The sequence below is a fragment of the Rhinolophus ferrumequinum genome, chromosome 5, assembly GCF_004115265.2.
Source record: "Rhinolophus ferrumequinum isolate MPI-CBG mRhiFer1 chromosome 5, mRhiFer1_v1.p, whole genome shotgun sequence".
Lineage (NCBI taxonomy): Eukaryota > Metazoa > Chordata > Mammalia > Chiroptera > Rhinolophidae > Rhinolophus > Rhinolophus ferrumequinum.
Genome location: NC_046288.1, coordinates 82,457,083 through 82,476,081, shown reverse-complemented (window position 1 = coordinate 82,476,081; position 18,999 = coordinate 82,457,083). Strand labels below are relative to the sequence as shown.

General features: G+C 46.8%; 1 protein-coding gene across 2 annotated transcripts; it reads right to left on the bottom strand.

Moving 5' to 3' along the window:
• Positions 1-840: 840 nt before the first annotated feature.
• On the bottom strand, positions 841-17,800 carry ZNF518B (zinc finger protein 518B). 2 transcript variants are annotated; one of them, XM_033106391.1, is made up of 3 exons: positions 17,693-17,800; positions 15,102-15,412; positions 841-7,487 (listed from the first exon to the last, which is right to left on the bottom strand). In XM_033106391.1, exon 3 carries the CDS (start codon positions 7,292-7,294, stop codon positions 4,061-4,063), a length of 3,234 nt encoding a protein of 1,077 aa, XP_032962282.1. In that variant the 5' UTR covers positions 7,295-7,487; positions 15,102-15,412; positions 17,693-17,800; the 3' UTR covers positions 841-4,060. The 2 variants fall into 2 exon arrangements, with proteins under 2 accessions (XP_032962282.1, XP_032962283.1); XM_033106392.1 differs by lacking the exon at positions 15,102-15,412 and having other exon boundaries at positions 17,693-17,799.
• Between the last annotated feature and the right edge of the window lie 1,199 nt (positions 17,801-18,999).

Genomic DNA, 18,999 nt, shown 5'->3' with positions numbered 1-18,999 from the left:
GTGAAGCGGGTGTTATTGTTCTGAGCTTAAGTTTTCTTACTAATAAAATGTGGATTAGTCACTGCCACTTACTTCCTAACTGGATGGATCTTGAAGACAGTTTCTCCCCGGACCCCTCTTCTATTCACCCTGTAGCCACCCCTGGGAGTCCGTGCCTACGACAAATCTGCTCTCGCCTTATTTGCTCTCTCCTCTAAATGACCAAAGGTGACAACTTACTAGACTCGACCTGTAGGATAAGAGGATAATCAGTCATTGCAACTCAGATCACCAGCCAAACTGCTCAACTCAAGCAATTCGCATCTCCTGTTTCCCTCAGGGTCTGCCAAGACTCATCTCCAGTCTAATTCTCTTTTCCCTCTTTGACAACTTGGGTGCTGAGAAAGACATGAAGGAATTGTGCCCCTCCAGATATCCCCACTCCCTCCCAAATGTGTGTGGGATCAATTACACTTGGATAGATGCCATCAACAGTGCAGCTAGTCACGTGGTCCTGGGGGCTCAATCTCTCGGGCACTCTCCCATCCAGGCCCCCATCCCGGCTGAGAGGCTACGTGCGGAGGGCAGGTTAAGTGGCCCTGAGGAGGCCCCTGACCATGTATGAAAAACGAACACTGCTGCCCCAACCAGCACAGCTGTGGATTTCAGCCAAAGCAAACCAAAAAAGTCGCATGGCCTTGTTTCCGAGTGTGCAGGTTGAAGAGCAGTGCGTCTACGTCAGAATACACCCTGGTGGAATTCTAAGCAGCCGTGCTGGGTCGCGTGACGCTCCTTTGCTTTAGGTGGTTCATACAAGACAGGCTGCTTAACATTTGAAATGAAAGGCAGAGAAGATTGTAGTTGCTTTAACAAAATTTACTCCAACTTCTGTATCTAGCTACAGACGTGTTTCAAAAACAAAGCAGCAGACACACAAACTGTTAACGCAGGACTTATAATAATGCTTAAAACATGTTATGCGGTGTTTCATGTTTTGCTCACGTTGACTGACAGATTCAAAAATTAATCCAAAGGCTGAGCAGCATCACGCCTTCATTTTCTGGGATGGCTTCTATCGTGTGTCCTAGAAAAAGCGGGAGCTTTTGAGGGTTAACAACACATTGTGTTCAGTTTAGTTCAACAGACAGCACTTGACCCATAATGGGGGCTCACGAAATTGTTTGGGGCTCATATCCATAAAATGTAATTGTGAGTAAAATATAATCTATTAGAGTATGCTTAGAGTTGTTTCTTTTTAAGTTTTCACTGTCATATCATAAATATAACAAGATCATCTCATTTCTGATCCCCCAAAGAAAATCTTTAAAAAGTCTAAAATGATTTTACTAGTACTATTAATAAAATTTCGTGAGTAGAGGTCCTTCAAAACCAAGATGAAGAAGTATACAAACATCCAACACAATCCTGCTACCTTCTCAATTTTGTTAGAAATTACATACTCATCTCATGACACTTACCTACATGTCAACAAGCTATTTCCTAAAGTTCTTTACACAGGGAAGGAAGACAGCCAATTTTTGCTTTCTCATTTTTTTACGACTCCAGGCGCCCTCTTAATTCCTTAACAAGCACTGTAGTTCTGAAAATCCCCCGAAGCTTAGCTATGTATTCTGCTCACAAGTTAACTCTGTGCAAGTACATAAGCTGAGGTTAGGTAACACTTGAAAAACAGTTGATGCTGCAAAGTGTACACATTTCATGCTGACACTTAACACTCTGACCTGACTCATGGTCATCTTTCTTGAAAGGTCATGCCAAACCTTTCAGGAAAAATGCTACTAAGTAGTGAGGTATAGAGGGAAAAAACAAACAAAAAAATCAGTCTGTTCGCCTCCTCTGAATATCTCAGGAGGCTCCTTTCACACCGGAGGTACAAATCCACGCAGGGATAGGTAAACCTTCAGAATATTCTCCTCTGCAGTCAAGAAGTCCACAAGCTCCACTCCCCAAAAAGCACCAACCAGAAATGCATGGGGATGAAATACTGTAACGAAATGATCCACAGGGGTTGGTTTGTATGTTTGTTCATACAAATCAGACCCATCACTTAACTGTGCTTTTATTATCTAATAGTGAGATCAGAACATTATAAAAAGGTACTTTCAAAATAAATTTTCTAGAATAAAAAACATTTTATATTTTTCCAGCCCACTTAACTTCATTACAAAATAGGAAATCAGAAAATTAGCTACTGCGGTTTTCATAAGGTAAAAAATATTTATATGTGTACACACATATACACATATAAAAATCCAAATTTCAATACAAGTTAACCAATCAGCGTAACGATCATGTACTGAATTATATATAAGAAATGTTGATTACCTGTAACTGAGAACCAACTACAAAGAATTGTAATCCCACCTATCAGAGGACAGTCTAACACTTTCCCAAGTGGAGAAAAAAAAATAAGTCTCTGACTAACTACCCAAAGCAACAGAAATCTCCCTCGTCTTTTTCGGTGTAACAGCCCCTAGTTTCACTCACTACCCCCACACATTCCTTAAGGAACAGTCCCCACCGGGAGGCAGACACAAGCGCTGGACTTGCCTGGTGGCTGAGCCATTCGTGTTCTGCATGACGCTCGGTGCCCAGCGGAGTGGGCAAGTGAGGACTAAAATCCAGTCTGAGCTGTATTCGCCAAGCTGACTACCTGCCCAAACAGCCGTGCGGTGCAGAGGACGGGCTTTTTACTTATGCACACGCAGCTGCTGGAGAGATCAGCCCGTCCTGACGTCTGTGGGTAGAGAGGGGAGTTCTTGGAGTTGCGTCCTAGGGACAGTGAGGCAGAGCATGCCTGCGGCTAAGATACCTTAGCAGCAGATGAAACTGTTACTGTGGATGAAACCCAGGAATGGTGTGTCTACAACCTCAACAGAGATGGGGGTATTTCCATTTTGTTGATGCCTGCCCGTTTTTAGGTTTTCAGGAGGGAAAACCTTAAGAGGCCTGAAAGGCACAAAGGAAAGGGGTAGGACGTGAGTGGGGAAGCTACCTATTTCACAGAAGCGCCTGTTCGGAAGAATGGCAAAGGGGGAGTGGGTTGTGACCTGGGAGAGCCGTGTCTGCGATCTGTAAGTGATGGAGGAAAGGTGTGTGGCCTTCACCCGTGCTCGACGGCTGAGTTCCCAAATGAAAACTCAGTCACATTCAAGCCACAACTGTCTTTACAATCTGACCTTGAATTATCTTCCCAAGTTTACCTACGTTGTAAGAAGCCTGTTCATTCACATTTTTAATTGGTTACTTTGTGGAAGTGGTAAGGGCAAGCAGGAGACTTAATTTTAGATTATCTTCCCTTTGTGACCATTTCTTTTTTGATTTTGCAAAGAGACATTCCCTCCCCAGCTGTCATAAATTAAGATATTTAAAGAGAACGTTAATAGTTTGAAAACGTTTTCTTTCTTTTCTACCACCTGCTGTTGAAGTAAGAAATCCAGGCAAACCCTTGGGATCATTCTTTAAAACAGCTCCCCAAATACGCACAGCTCTCTGTGCTATAAAGAACACTTATGAGTATTATTGGGGAGAGGAGAGGTCAGGGATTGAAAAGAATGACCTCTTTTCTATAACCAAATTTAAGGTAACGCTAGAAAATATAATTTCCATTATATATCAAATATTCAGGAGGCGAGTCAACGCCAAAAAAAGTGGTGTGCACACCAAAGCACGGGTTTGCTTCTTCAGTAACATTTGGTCTGTATGGATTACAAAAGATTGGTATCTACTGAGAAAAAGGGGTGCCACACAAAGAAAAGTCTCAGATCCCACTGAAAATCTGTTGCACGTTTCACTTCTCTCCAGAAAAATGCATGTAATTAAATGTGTGTGTCTTGTTCCAGGGGCTTCAAACACCTTCCAAATTCCAGTCACACATCTCAGGTCACGCCGGATTCCTGGTTCCCATCATTCCCACGAGGGGTCCGAAGAGCTAAGGATCCTTCCTCCATTCCTACAATCTGTATTTCTCTTAGTGAGTCAGGGAGGGCAGGGAAAAACCCCAACCCAAACCAGAATACACTAAAGGAAAAACACTTTGCTTCCGACACCAATTTGTGGCTCATTTGCCCCTGGAAGAAAGAACATCCCAATCTCTAGTTGCTTCTATCAAATGTCGTTGGCCGTGACTCATCCATTCTTCCTGATCTTCGTACAGCCGTCCGCAAAACCAGCACTTGAATATACATTGTGCATCATCAGGCAAGGAACCCACCACCTGATAGTTGTTTTTATGAACTTTTTTAAGTTTCATTTTCAACATCATCTGTCTTTTTATTTGATTGGCTTCCTCCAGGTTCTGGTAGGTCAGCCGAACATGATGCCGTCTGATGCCTAACTGACACCTAGTCCTCTCTGATAAGACGACTTTAAGGACGTTGCCTTTGTACTTGTTTATTACCTTCATCACATTGGTCACTTCTGGTGAGTCAACATCTGGATGGTTTAACACTATGACGGGCTGGTTCCGACGGGGGCATTTAATCAACTGGTCTGGTTTGGCTGCTATCAGCCGGAGCTGCCTTGCAACCTGAAAAATCGAAGGGTCCTTGAGAAAGCGGCTGGCATCAGCCTGCATCTTGCTTTTCTTCTTGGATGAGTTCACTTGTTTGCTTTTATTTTTACTTATAGAAAGACTTCTGGGCAGCAGTTTTCCCTGCTTGCTCAATTCACTGCTTCCCTGCAGACCATGCAGGGGGCCAGCTTTTTTAGCGGTGGTGCTACAAACCACACTCTCTTTTCTTGGTTTAGGCCGAAGCGTTGTGTCCAAGTTATGGGACATGTCTACTGGCCCATTTTCACTTGTCAGAGACTGTAAATCTGAGTTTATCTGTTTCGCTGGACAGAACGGAATGGGTTTTATCAACTGGGTCTCACTGCAAGGGATGCTGACGGGTGCTCCACACGTAGCCTCTATCACGTGGGCATCCTTGGAGGAATTAAGGACCCTCAATACTGCCCCCTTGGGGATCAACACTGGAGTAGCAACATGAGCCTTCCTGGTTCCTCGGCTTTCAGTTTTCCCACTGCGGCCTCCTGCAAACTGTGGATATGTGTGCTTACTGTGGGTAAGCTGTGCACAAATACCACCCGCATCCCGAGGTTTGGGGACAGTCCCCGGGGGGTAGCCAGTGCCAGTGAATGACACATTAATTTCTCGAACACCTTCAGGGGTAGCTTTCTCAGGTACCTTTGCTGCCTGTCCCACAGAACGGCGATGTGCGTTATTTGCAGCCAAAGATGAAGGCTTGCCACAGGATTCAATTAACTGAGCTATCTTTCTGCGCAAGAGTTCAATTGACTTTATTTTGGATGTTGAACTATTCCACTTCACGCCTTCAGGGACGTCTTCAGATCCAGAGCTCAGAGAAAATACGGATGAGATGACCGGGCCCTCGAAAGAGTCACTGGTCCTTTCAGAATTCTTTAATTCCAAAGGTTTATCCCCAGGCTGTTGAGATCTGATTCTGTCTTCTCCCGTTATGTTTATATGTAAATACTCACTTCTACGTTGGCCTATAGTTGAAACTGCCTTGTATTCCTCTGTCTGGCTGTCTTTCACCTTCCTCGTAGACGGAACCATTGTCACAGGAATACTGATCTCACTTCTAGATCCCAAGTCACTTTTTCTTATGGGCAATAAGCCCTTTTCTCCCAAGAAGGAAATGGTTGCAGGCGATGCAGCAAGAGGAAGTAACCTCTGGGGATCACTGTGTAAATTTCTTCCATCTTCAGTAAAAGAAACAGCAGCTTTATATGGAAAAGGATTTGATGCAGTGCCAAGACCCCATAAGACACTGTTCTTATCTACAGATGATGGCGAAGGACGTTTTAAGGCAACGGGAGGAAGAGTAGTTCTATGTGGATACATGTGGCTTTTTTTCTGCAAATACTCAACTCTCTCCGAGTTGAGAAAGGACTCTCTGTAGCTGTGCACACTAGAATTTGACATGAAAAAATCATAAGACCTCATCCACTTCACGTTTTTAAGTTGTTTCTGAACCGATGATTGAAGATTATCAACACCACCAAATTGTCCAACATTCCTTCCGATCGTTAGTGACTTTGTTTGTCCTGCAGAAACCATTGTTTCTTGCTCATTCAATCTCTTCTCTTTAGCCATCCGTTCAGAATGCCCTCCATCACCCCCACCAGCTTCAAGGCTATTATTTTCTTCCAGAGGAAACAGTTTCAGAACAAGCTGCTGCGTTCCATTGACAACCTTCACATCTATCAACTGGGCTAAACAGTTTGCGGGGACCACCAGTTCTGCCGGCGCCACCACGGTTAAGGGCATTCCGGGCTGAACGGGCTCTTTGGCGGGAGACAGCACTTCCACCTCCACGCTTTTGTCCTCGAACACAGTGACTTCATTTGGCTCCAACAGCGGCATTTTATTTGGAACACACACCACATCTTTTTGGTGTTCCTTTGATTCAGGTAACGACCTGACATTGTGAGTTTTGTCTTTACTTGTATGGAGGGAGAATCTTGAAAGCTGATCTGACAACTTACTCTGAAAAGCAGGGCTTGAATCGGAGGCTTTTAACAGCTCCGTGTTTTTTGACGTGCTGGTTCTCTTGGGCTCCAGCTTGGCAACAGTTTTGGGCGGCCGTTTGCCACCAGCCCTCTCGTGAACTCTCCTCCTGTGTTTGACAATGTAATCGTTTCTGATGGCTCCATAGTCACAGTACTCACACTGGTAAGGGAATATGCCCGTGTGTTTCACCAAGTGCCTCTGAAACTCCCCTTTGGTGTAGGAAATGTAGCTGCAGTGAGAACAAATGAATTTAATCTCTTCATGCTGAAGTGTGTGCTTCCTGTACTGCAGAGGGTCCTTGGTGGAGAAGCGACACTTGTCACAATAGTATTTGCCTGGTTTAAAGTTTCTTACCTTGAATTTGTGATTGCCAGGACTTGAGATGGTTTCCATTTTATTTCCCACATGAGTAGCGCTGGGATTACTGTCCCCCAAATGAAAGTGAGGAGAAGCCACACCAAGGCGGCACTGGAAGCATTCGTACCCGTCTTCTTTTGGGCCTTGCCCGGTGCCCTTTCTCAAGTCCTGAAGAGGGATTTTGTGCACACTTTTGCACTTGACACATGCGGTGGTGGTCAGTACGGCAGCCTCTGCCTCCGAGCCTTGACACAGGAGAGTCTGAGCGTCTTGCCTATCTGGCCGAGTCGCTCGATTATCAGCATTAGGTTGTCTGGGCGACATGGTCAGGGAATTATGTCCATTCACTTGTGGGGTAAACAACTGCTGCCCAGTGTCCTTCATCTTCTTTATTTGCATTTCTAAACAGAGTCCACTGAAAGCCAGAGACTTCACATGACAAAGTCCTGCGGAGGCGTCCCTCAGTGCGCCCTGTGATTGGCAGAGACGTGGGGACCTCCTGGGAACATAATTATCTTTTTTTATATCCCACCACAGTCGTGCATGGTCCCCGGATGTGATGGTTTCCAATTCTCTGATGTTCCAGGCAACACTACGGGGAAAAAGAGAAATCATAAAGCATGATGAATACATGAACTTAAGAATTAGCTAAGCTGTTTCCAAACTTACCCTTTATGTCAATGACCTTTCGGACTTATGCTAAATGTCAACATACAGTACTTTTAGACACATGTTGATACTAACACACAATACAACAGCTGGTGAATGACAAGCCTAATCTGAAAATACTTGCAAACTCAGCCCCCTAAACGTCACCACTTTAGACCAACTGTAAACGTGAACATACCGGGAGCAAGGGACTCACCGCTGTCCCTCAGAAGACCCTTTGATCAGTGACAGTTATTTTTAAGCGTCACTGAGTGCACCTAGCAATTTCGCAGGTATAATTTCAGATTAGCCTCCCTAACGGTACAGGAGGTTGCCACTTCAGTTTTGAAACACACGAGTCCATCAGGCACCGTGGCCTGCGCTTTGGCTCCAGCACCCGTTTGTTTCTACAGTAGCATAGACCCCGCACGCTCCGTTTGCGTTCACAAGTGGTACGTCAACACTGACAGTACCAGATAGACATACTCTTTCCTCCAACAGCTTAGCATCCATCACGTGCCAGGCACTGTCCTAAGTGCTTAGGGAGGTGACCAAAAGCAAATCAGTCCACACCCTCATGAGGGTATGGAGGGCAGCAGGTTATATATTGATTTGTCAGACAGTAATTGGGAACGAAATACCATAAAAGAAGACAAGGGGCAGAGGGAGTGACTCGGTGATGAAGCTGTGGGGCTCGGGACTGGAGGCGGGGACATCCGGAAAGCCTGTGAGCAGCAGACATTCAAGCAGAGGCCTCAGGGCAGCCAGGGGTGCGCTCTGTGGGAGAAGGGGTTTCACGCCAAGAGAAAGCGAAGACCTGCGGGCAGTGGGTGTGGAGCGCACGAGGAGCAGCAAGGAGGCTTAGGCGGGGGGAAGGAGCAAGGGGGGGGCAGGAAAGACAAGGAGATAGTCAGAGGGCGGGGACTGGTCGAGGGAGGATCTAAGGGCGGTAGGTAGCACGGATATGGCCTTGCCTCTATGAGCGAGAACCAGGGCACAGCCTGGAGCAGCGACGTGACACATCTGTGAAGCATCTCCAGCACCAGCCTCCAGCGGCTATGAGGACACGTCTGTGAGGGTGCAGTGAGGGTGGCAGGAGGCCCGGGGGGACAAGAAGGTGGCTTCCATTCCACAGGAGAGAGAGACACACGTTTCTAGAGCAAGGACCACACTATGTGGAACAGTGACTACTTTTTATATAAACGTGGTTATCTTTAAATACACTTTTTTCCCCCCAGAGTACACAGAATTAGGAGCTGCAAAAAACTGTTGTGGTTTGGGGATCTGTCAAAAACCTTTCTTTTATGACCTTAAAAAATTCACTTCAATCTTTTGAGTTTCAATGCTTTCATTTGGCTACTAGAATTAAGTAAGGCCGCGTGTGCAACTCCCCCACGGTGCTGGCATGATGACTAATGCTAAGGAGCAGGAGAGAACACTTGGGCAGTTTTCGAGTGCTTCTCTGAATGTCAAGGGGCACTCGTAAGCGCTTGCTCAGGGAGGGGCAGCGCTGCAGGGGACAATCCACGGCCTCCTCCTGGCGCACGGCCACCAGGCCAGGAGCCACACCCGAGCCCAAAAGGGCCATCTGCCGGACCAGAAGGTCCCTCTGCAAGGTCAAGAGAAACTGACTGCATGCTCAGGTCTAGCATGGAACTTGCCCTTTAAAAGCATTTTCGGAAAGCATCATAAGAACATACTATAGTTGATACCAAGCTTTCTTTTGGCAGTGTTGTCTTTTCCCTATGTCGCTTTTGCACAAGATAGTTACCGCCTTTGAAAAGTATGCAATGAAGTCTGGGGCATCTGAGGGCTCAATCAGACTTGCTCTACCTGAAATGTGTATAATCCTCAGACATCAAGTGGGCAGAGGCCTGGGGGGGCGGAATTTCAAGGCACCATCTATCGGCCTAATGTCCACACACTTACCTACGCAAGGGGACCGTGAATAGGACAGGACACACGAATGCCTCAAACTGGCCAAAAGAGAAGCATGGGCCAAGAGGAGGACCTCCCTTTTCCACTGCCCTCCTGGTATATACAACAGGTAGGACTTTCAGAGGACTCACTAGGAGCTGATGACTCCTTTCCAGATTTGTACAGTGGCTTTGGTGAAGGGAGACAGTGACACAGGCAGTGACACCCAGAACTTCTGCTACTGATCAAGTGCCTTCGAGCAAGGTGCCCATTGCCATGCGTGCTCAACTAGGCGACCCCGAAGCCCAGTCTGACACCGCTGGTCCCTGAAGTCACACTTTTTATCGTCTAAGAATGCTACTATTGTCAGCACGTTCACATAAGCACTTTCATCCTCTTAAAACGGAGAAAGCCATGGCTGCAACTGGAACCTGAGAAATCCACAGGCCCAAAGCCTGAAGGGTGGTAAAGGGGACCTGGTCCAGTGGTTCCCGAGTCTGGTGGAGCCCCAGACTCACAGCTAAAATAGCCAGTCCTGGGCTTCACTCCAAAGCCAGTGAGTCTAAATCTCGGTGGGAAGGGGAAGGGACATTTGTGGTTTAGAAAAGTATACCTGCCAGGCAAGTCTGATGAAACCCAGTATTAGAAATAACTGTTTGAAAGTTCTAGCAACAGTTAAATCCTTTAGAACATCTTCACCAATTGATGCTCTAATGTTGCCGTAAATAAAACTCTTTCCTCCCTAGGCAGCTAATTTTTTCATTACATAGTTCTCATCAAGACTTTATCCTTGAATGACACTGAAAGCAGCCTCCGTGTAACTTTCTTTCTTATATCCTGACTCTGGAGCTACAAACAATTCCGCTCGACAGACTACCTGTTAATCGGCATTCTCTTCTCTCACCCAGTCCTTAGTTCTCACCTCTGTACAAAGATTTGCATTCCAGTCGGTATGTACATCTCTCATCTACCAGCCTCATAATCCTACTAGTGACAGGGGGACAGGGGAAGAAAAAGAGAAACAGAAAAAGCAACTTGCCTGCCTGGCACAATTTGCATAGCAACTCTTCCAACGTAACACGTTACACATTAATCCTAAAAAAGTCTCAAATCACAGAATGCGATGCCTCCATTTGAAGCATCATCCAAACCAGGATTCCATTCATACATTTTCAGTCTTCCAGTACCTTTCCCAGCTTCCAACTTTCTTCAGAAATCACAGAAGGTGGTTTTGCCATTTTCTCTCCAAGTCCTTTTAAAACTCGGAGGTGCCATTCCTGCTAAAACTGAAGACCTAACATGTAAGGTCTGGATGATAAGATTGTGCAAGCAGTGGAGGGCACCCTGATGGAGGCACGTCCCTAGGGACTTAGCCAAGCCGCCTAGAGAGCCCAGGGAATGCAGAGTCCCCTTGGAGGTGCTTCCACAAAACCAGCTCAGCAGTGATTTTGAGTTCAGAATCCACAGCAGCCAGTGCCAATACGAAGCACGAGACTGTGCTTAGCAAACAGTTTATGGGGAAGGCCAGACAGCTAGGCCATGAAGTACGACACCTGTTAGAAAGTGTCTTCTCGACTTCTGAACCATTCTCAAAATAAGGCAATGTTTCTATGTTAGTCCAGGTGTCAGGTGTCTTTAAAACAAGTAGACAGAGTTCTCTTTGGCCTTTGTAACTTGTGTGGCTTGTCAAGGGGGGAAAGATCTCAGCTGGAACACCCAAGCCAGAGGTAAAACACGACCGACATGGAAGAACTCATGTGGCTTTGGTGATGGACTTACACGTGGACAACTCCTGAGACCACAGCAGGGACCCCTGCTCCCCCACCCCACCCCCACCCATTCCTCTATGGTTCACATTCAAGCCCAATCAGCTGGGTCCTCCTGACATTACTGCCCAGTGTGCTGATGACCGAGGATTACGTAAAACACTGCAGACAAAGCGCCGTGCGTGTGCCTGACACCCAGAGGGCGCTCAGTAAGTCACTGCTGACATCGCTGTCGGTGTTCACCTGCCTTCTGGACTCACAACACCTGTTACAGAATGCCTGGCACTCAACCTCCTAGGACTAGAAACAAACCTTCTTTAGATAACTTAGAAGGGTCCTCAAAAACGCAGAAAATGCTTAGTAACTTCTGATGCAATGAAGATGATCAGTTAACAGTAAGTTGCCTGTTTTCTTTTTTTTTTTTTTTTGGTGTGTGTGTTTTTTTTTAACAGCATACAGTGAGCTTTTTAATGCAGGATTATCTACAGCCTCAGCTAGATGCCAGGCACAGGCCAGAGAGATGTGGGACGGTGTGTCACAAACGTGCATCCTCCAGACCATCTTGTCTTTTCCTGGGAAAAGGCCTAAGGCAGCATTTGCTTTTGACTTTGAGCACACTTCCCCTGATTTCTTAAAGATTTATTACGGGGATATATGGAAAAAAATAACAGGCTTGTTAGAAACCAGTCCGGTGAAATTGAGAGCTATCAACACCATGAAGGATAAATACTTATTAAAAAGAAAGCTTTGATTTCCAAATACTGTAAACATCAAGTGTTGAACAGAATTAGGACAGAAATAAGTAGTATAACAGTGTTTAAAGCTACAGGTTCTGGAGTCAGATTACAGGGCTTTAAATCTGAGTCCCATTACTTTTGAGGTGTGTGACCTGCAGCAAACTGTCAGATTCCTCCTCTGTCAAACAGAGACAATGGCAGTACCTATCTCACAGCACTGTTGTGAGGATTAAATGAGATAATGGGACTATAAGTGCTTGGAGCTAAGTTACTCACATCAGAAAACTGCTAAAAATATTTTCCATTTTTTAATGAAAAAAAAACAGAATGACGCCGATCACAAAAATAGTCGCAGGGGCTAAATAACAAGCTTCTTAGCTGCCTGGCAGTGACTCTTTCCAGAATATATACTGAATCTCATTTTATAACCTTCGTTGTATTTGTTTAGTTGTATAGCCTAAAAGAAAAAGGACCTGTGAGGAAAAACCATCCACCTTAGCCTTACTGACTGACAGGTGCTTACAATTACCATGGAGAAGATGCTTTAAGTCCAACTTAATTACAACTTAGGTTTGCGTACAAGCTAGTTACTAAACTACCTTTCCCTCTCCCAGCCCAGCTAGATGGTGAAATATCCTGTAGCAAATGAATGTGTCTCCATGTCAGATGTTCACGTGAAGAGTAAGAAAAGCGGCTGGCCAATGACATCACTTAATACTTCTGTTCATGAGAGACGCCCACCCAAATCAGTATTAGCGACTGACTGCAGCCTTCCTAGACAGAGAAGCAAATTCAGGAAGCTCTCTGCAGAAATCCCGTCACCGGGGCAGCGCTGCTGCTGCTCTACCCATAGAACAAAGGGGATGGAGGTGGAGGGTCTGCAGTTCAAACTCAGATTCTGTCCCTTCTCTGCTGGGTCCTGGGGCAAGTGATTTCTCCTATTCCCTGTCAGGCAAGGAAACAGGCTTTGAGATCATCCAACTTAGAGGCATTAGGAGAAACAAGCTAGAGAATGTAGACAAAGCGCTCAGGCCCCGTGGCACAGGCCACACAAACAGCACCTGCTCCCGTTGAGTGCTCAGCCTTAGCGAAAGCTCGCCTAAACATCTCCCAGTCACCCCCATTTTAAAACATCCGAAAATGCCCAGACACATGTGGACAGGTAACAGCCGATCAGGGGAAAACAAGTCAACAGTAGGTGTGTAAACGTCTCGTATTTCCCCAGTAGGATGGTACTCAGGAAGAAGCTGTCCTCACTCAGCAAGAACTTTTTTCAGACCATTACAAAGAATCAAAATTGAACTGAACGGTAAAATCTACAGAAGGAAACACATCAATCAACTCTTAGTTTCTTTTTGCCAAACTACCTTGAACTTAGAAATGACTGAATTCCAAATTGATGACCAAAAAACACTTCCAAATGTTGCTAACAAACATACCACCTTTGGGATCCTAGATTTTCTTCTGAAACCCAGGGGTGTAACAGGAGGTAGGCACAGAACGGGGCAGGAGGGCTGGGCAAGAGAGCCCCCACTTTCTGATGCCTCTGCTTTCCAGGTGAAAAGTCTAACCGTGGAAAGAGCAATGACCTTGGGATACCAAGAACAAGATTGAAAACCTAGGTTTTTGACTTAGTAGCTGTGTGATGCTGTACTTGTTAACCTCTGAGCCTGAGTTTTCCCATGTGTACAATGGGAATAAATAATGCCTAATTTACATGGCTGACAGGAGGAAAAGGTATATATATATGCAGAGAGCAGGCAATCTTATGCTTGGCACCCAGTACATGTTCTGTCAACAAGTCAGTCAACATATTTTTGTAAGACTCCTTGGAACACAGAAGAGTCAAATAATCTCCAGAGAAGCAGAAAACTCTTAGCTTAACAAAGGGACCTGACAAGATTAAGGTTTTATGGCAGCAGGAGAGCTATGGCTGGAGGGGAGGGTCTTCCTCCCCACCCCTCAGTCTACAAAGGAGTTATTTTGGGATTTACTCCACCCTGTAGAGCCCGTGCACTGAGACTACTTCAGAAAACAAAGGAAGTTATCATACAGTTTAAAAACAAAACCATTTAAAAGAAAACCTTTCAAAAGAAAGATTATAACCAGTGCTGGAGTTCTGAAAGTCTAAAACGGTGAATTTTATATGTGGGGGGGGAAAGTTAACACTAACAAGAGCGCATTTGTTCCTTAACAAAAACTCAAGGTAATAAACAAGGTACTATGACAAGCAATATTATAAAATTTAGTTATTAAACACACCTAGTGACTTCAGGTCTATAATGGTGATACATTTTTGTTATTTCCTTTTTTTTTTTGCCTTTAAGAAAAATCAAAATTTCATAAAAGAAATGGATTAAGAGCTGAAATAAAAAATGCAGTCAAACATAGCAGAAGTATCTCCCAGAAAACCAGTGATTCTTAACCTTGGCTGCATTAGGGTGCCAACTTATGATAATATGCCCAGGATATTACACTTATTTTTTAAAGAGGTCCCTACTTACTGCACACCAGAATTACCTGGGGAGCTGTAAGAAGAATGATGCCTGCACCCCCGTTTGTGATCCTAACGTACAGCCGAGGCTGAGAACCACCACATTACAAGGGCAGAGGAGGAGCGTACAGGAGTGGCAAGAATATCAACATCCTGTGCGATCTCTTCTGTGCTTAACCCACCCGTGGGTGCCTGGAGGCAGGCAAGGCCACAGCCGTGCACTGTAACGAGGCGATTAGTCAAGTACACTCTGGGTCCTGGCCCTGCTTAGCCATGTGACCTTGGAAACATCATCACTGATGCCCTCTGTAGTGTGTCATGACAGCAACCACTTTGCAGGTTCTGGGAACTTCAGATTTTCCTGGAACAGTGCCTGGCGTGGTGTGAGCCCAGTGAGGTCTCACGCAGGACTGTTCCACCCTACCTGCCCCCCGCTGCTGTCTGGAGGGAGTGTAATAGGAGGTGGAGAAGTAGATGGTTTCAGTAGAGCGGTAAATGCTACCCAGTGGTCTGACCAGGACGCCCAGGGGCTGGCTGTGTTTGTCAGTCGGAGCACCTTGGCCCAATCAGGTGGAAGGGGTACCTACAGACGCAGATTCATACATTACGTCAACATTGCTCAAGGTACACCTTCAATTACTTACTTCTTATAAGATACCAGATCTGGAGAAGCTGTGTGGCTTTTCTAAGGTCACCAAGTTGGTCAGCTGGTATCCAATCTAAATTCTTTGCCTTCTGCTACCCACTGTGAGGCTGTGAATGGAAGTCAACAGTATCTGCTGTGCTGGGCAGGGTTCTTACTTCCAGCCTGGAGCCATCGAGCTGCAGATGTGAGTCAAACGCATGGCAAATCACAGGGCTCTTCCTTCTCAGACACCCATCAGTCTCAACGTCAGGCCCTGCAGAGGCGTCTACACTCAGAACCCTGGGGGCAGCGAGCACTGCACGAAGCGCCCTGCAACATAAGCCAGACACTTGGGTTGAATCCCTGGGACTGTGTACCAGGCTCCTCCAGGCACTTTTCTTCTAGAAAACAAGGGGATGAGCCCCAGAGTACTTCTCAAGCAGGGGTGTGGGGCAAAGTCACATAGGGTTTAAAATTCTTCCCAGGTGATTCTGATGCCTCCCCACCCCTCACCCCACGATGAGAATGTCTGGATTAAATGGTCTCTAGTCACTCCAAGGACGGATTCTGGAAATTGAAGTTGGCTGATTTGCATATGAACAAAGAAAATGCAGTCTATGCCAGGTAGCTTGAGAACAATCAAGACTGGGAAAAACTCACTGCAAGGATCTTGTTTAGAAGTAAACAGTAGGGCTTGGCTGCAGAAGACACTCAATACATATTGGTTGAATGAATGAATGAGTGAATGATTCAAAGAAAGAAAGATCAGACTTTATGGCAACAATAAAAACATTTTTTGTTCTTCCTCTTACACAAAAACTGGCCCAGATCGCCTTACTTAAAAGCAAATAGATGAGTTTTTAATTTTTAATTGCTATTACTGGATTTTTAGGAAACCTATATTAGTTTGGCATAACACATCAGGAGGAGGCCCAGTAAATCAAATAATGCCCTCCTTTGACAGTTTTCAAAATGCACTTGCGATGAATGTCATCAACCTAATATAACTGGATAGGTACCAAAGTGTTATTTTTCAAAGGCTATATTAGACCCAAGACAAAATATAATAATAAAGAAAAACACATCCTAGGTTAAAGATAACATGATATCATACAATTTAAAGGGCTGAACATTCTACTTGCATTCTGCTTAAAGAGACTGGTGTCTGAACAACCATTCGCTGGGCTTCCAGAACCCTTGGGCAGTACATCCTATTGTGTACACACACCACAGACTGTGTTGAACTTTGCATGTGTGACTCAGAGATCAACATTCCTATTCTCTCTCCGCTCTTCTATAGGAAAGTACTCCCAGCTCTGGGAGAGCAAGGTCTGTCGTCCTCTTGGTGACTTCAATTCTAAACTTAAGGGACAATGTTTAAGGGTTCTAACACAACATTATAGTTTAGCTGTTCAGGCTTTTATTTTCAAATAGGATAAAGTGCCCAGTATTTCGCTTTTTTTTTTAATGATAGGTTGATCAATTGTTCATTACCCAACTTTTTAAAGTCAGGGGTATTTTTAATGGGATATGTGAAATATCCAACATACATGAGGGACTTCTGTTTTCTTTCATTTTCTCCTTTGGCTTTCCTTTTCTAGTTAAGAAATTTTCATTCTTTTGCACTTGCGTTGTCTCCCTCCCTGGTCTAAAACCGTCCAATGACCCTAAGGCAACAAGATAAAAGGGCAGGCTGGGATGGGGGAGGTCCCACAACCAGCAGTATCAGCATTTGGAACAAGTCAAATCTTCACCATCTATCCTTCTCCTACTCAGCAAAAGGTGCACAGGTCTTCAGTGGACAAGCCGTCCCTGGACACATGTCCCAAAACGCCCAAGGAAAGACAATGCCAATCTGGTTTTCAAGTTTATTGTTGTCACACTCACACAGATGGTACACATTATACAAGGCAAGTCCACATCTAACAGCGTGGGTGCTACAAGGGAAGGCGCGGTACAATGGGGTTACACTGTGGTCTCCCGGGGGTTTCTTCTAACTACTGAAAATCAAAACACTTCGGCTCCTACCTCAGAGGCCCGCCCGAAGGAGGCTTTAAAAATGGCCTCCTGACGACACTTCCTGCTTGGAGCGGACCGGTAGAAATTTTCCCAAGAGATGCATCATTTAAAATGCTGGGGGCGGGCAGAGGAGGCCGGCTCTGCGGCTCCACAGCAGCGTCTGCGGCCCGGACACTGCCCCCGAGGGTCTCGACCCTATGCATTGGGGCGATCCCTGCACGGTCGCGGCGGCACAAAGACAGGCAGGCAGGGGACGAGGGACCCACACCCCACCGCCACCCGGGCCCCCAAGGTCTGCGCTCCTCCTGCACCCTCTTCCCCAGCATCCCTGCCCCGCCGCCCACGCCCCGCCGCCCGTGCCCCTCCCCCGCACCCAGCCCGCACCAAGCCCACAGTCCGCCTTCCACCGGCCTCCTTGCCACGAAGCGGGCCCAGGACTTGGGTAGGCACGCGGAGCCGCGGGCCGCACCACCCATCCTGCCGGCACGGCCTCTTTAGGACCCCGCTCCCCGCGATCCCCCTCCGCACCCAGACCCCACCTGCCCCATGCACGCGATCCCAGAGCCCTGGCCCTGTCGCTCAGCCACTCACCCGCCGGTCCCGGTCCGGAGGGGCGTCCACACCGGTGGCCCCAGGCCGCTGCTGCCGCGCCGGCTGTAGGTCCCCTGTAGGTCCCTACTCGGGGGCGGAGCCCAGGTCAAGGCCGCGCACGCGCAGTGCTGAGCAGAGGCTCGCTGGAGCGGCGCCGCCCGAGGCCCCTAAGGCTGTGCTGGTCCCTGCCTGGTTTCAGCGCTACGCAAAACCGGGGACCAAGCCCTGGTCCTGGCCTGAGAGCTCGGCCCTACACGTCCACACTTAGTCCGAATGCCCACAAGCTCCAGGAGCCTCCTTGCGAAAGGAGAGCTGATTCTGCTTTCGGCGTCGGCCCAGCGGACTATTCGTGGGCGCCTGCTTTGTGCCCTGCCAAGCAGAGGGTGTTTGCCCCCTGCCCTCGTGGAGCTTGAAGTTGAGCAGTGGAGGAATGAAAGAGAGAAAAGGTGTCAGGTTTTCAGGCAAAAATGCCTCCTGTCTTGACAATGGCCATGAATGAGATGGTCTTAAAAGGCCTGGATTCGAATTCCGCCTCCCCCGACTCCTTTTCATCCTAGCTGCGGGGACCTTGGGCAAGGAAGTCCCCTGAGCTCTCTGAGTCTCAGTGTTTTCATTGCTAAAGGTGGGGAAGATCAGACCCGAAGCCCAGAGCCTCATCTGTGACGTAGGTAAGGTTGTGAGGGTCAGACGAGACAACGATTGGGGGAGTCTGGAGGTGGTGTGAGCTCATCTAATGTCAGAGTGTTTTTCCTTCTTCTGGGACGCCAGTACCAGTTATGGGAACCTCTCCCCACCCCCACCCCCTCACACGCTCACTTCTGTCCTGCCAGCAGGAAGATGCATTTAGAACAGACTCCTCACAGAGGAAAAGAATGGGACCATATTGCTCGAGTCCCTATAATCAGTAACGCAGATGCTGCTCCCTACAAAATAAAATTGCTCCCTAGAAAGGGCAGATTGTAGCAGGGAATCGGAGTCACTGGAAAGCACCGTTTCTCCAGAAATAACAGCCGAAAGTTTATTTCAAAGCTCCGGAAAGAGCAAGGCTGGCTTCCAATACTTTCCTGTTGGAGGCTAGAGGTCAGAGTGCACGGACATCAGCCAGAAGCAGGGAGGAGACGCAGGGCTGGGGCAGTTCTTCAACACGGAGAAATGGAATTCAGGAAACAATGTCAGCTTCCGGATCAGTGGTGGGATAGAAATGCCCAAGACTGAAATAGCAAGAGCTGGGCAGGGAATGCCAACCCAGAGATGGAGCACCACCAACAGCTTCTTCCCCTACTCTATGCTGCAAAACTGGACCTCAT

Coding starts and splice junctions, on each gene's coding strand:
- ZNF518B (XM_033106391.1), bottom strand. CDS start 7,294: ATGCAAATAAAGAAGATGAAGGACACTGGGCAGCAGTTGTTTACCCCA.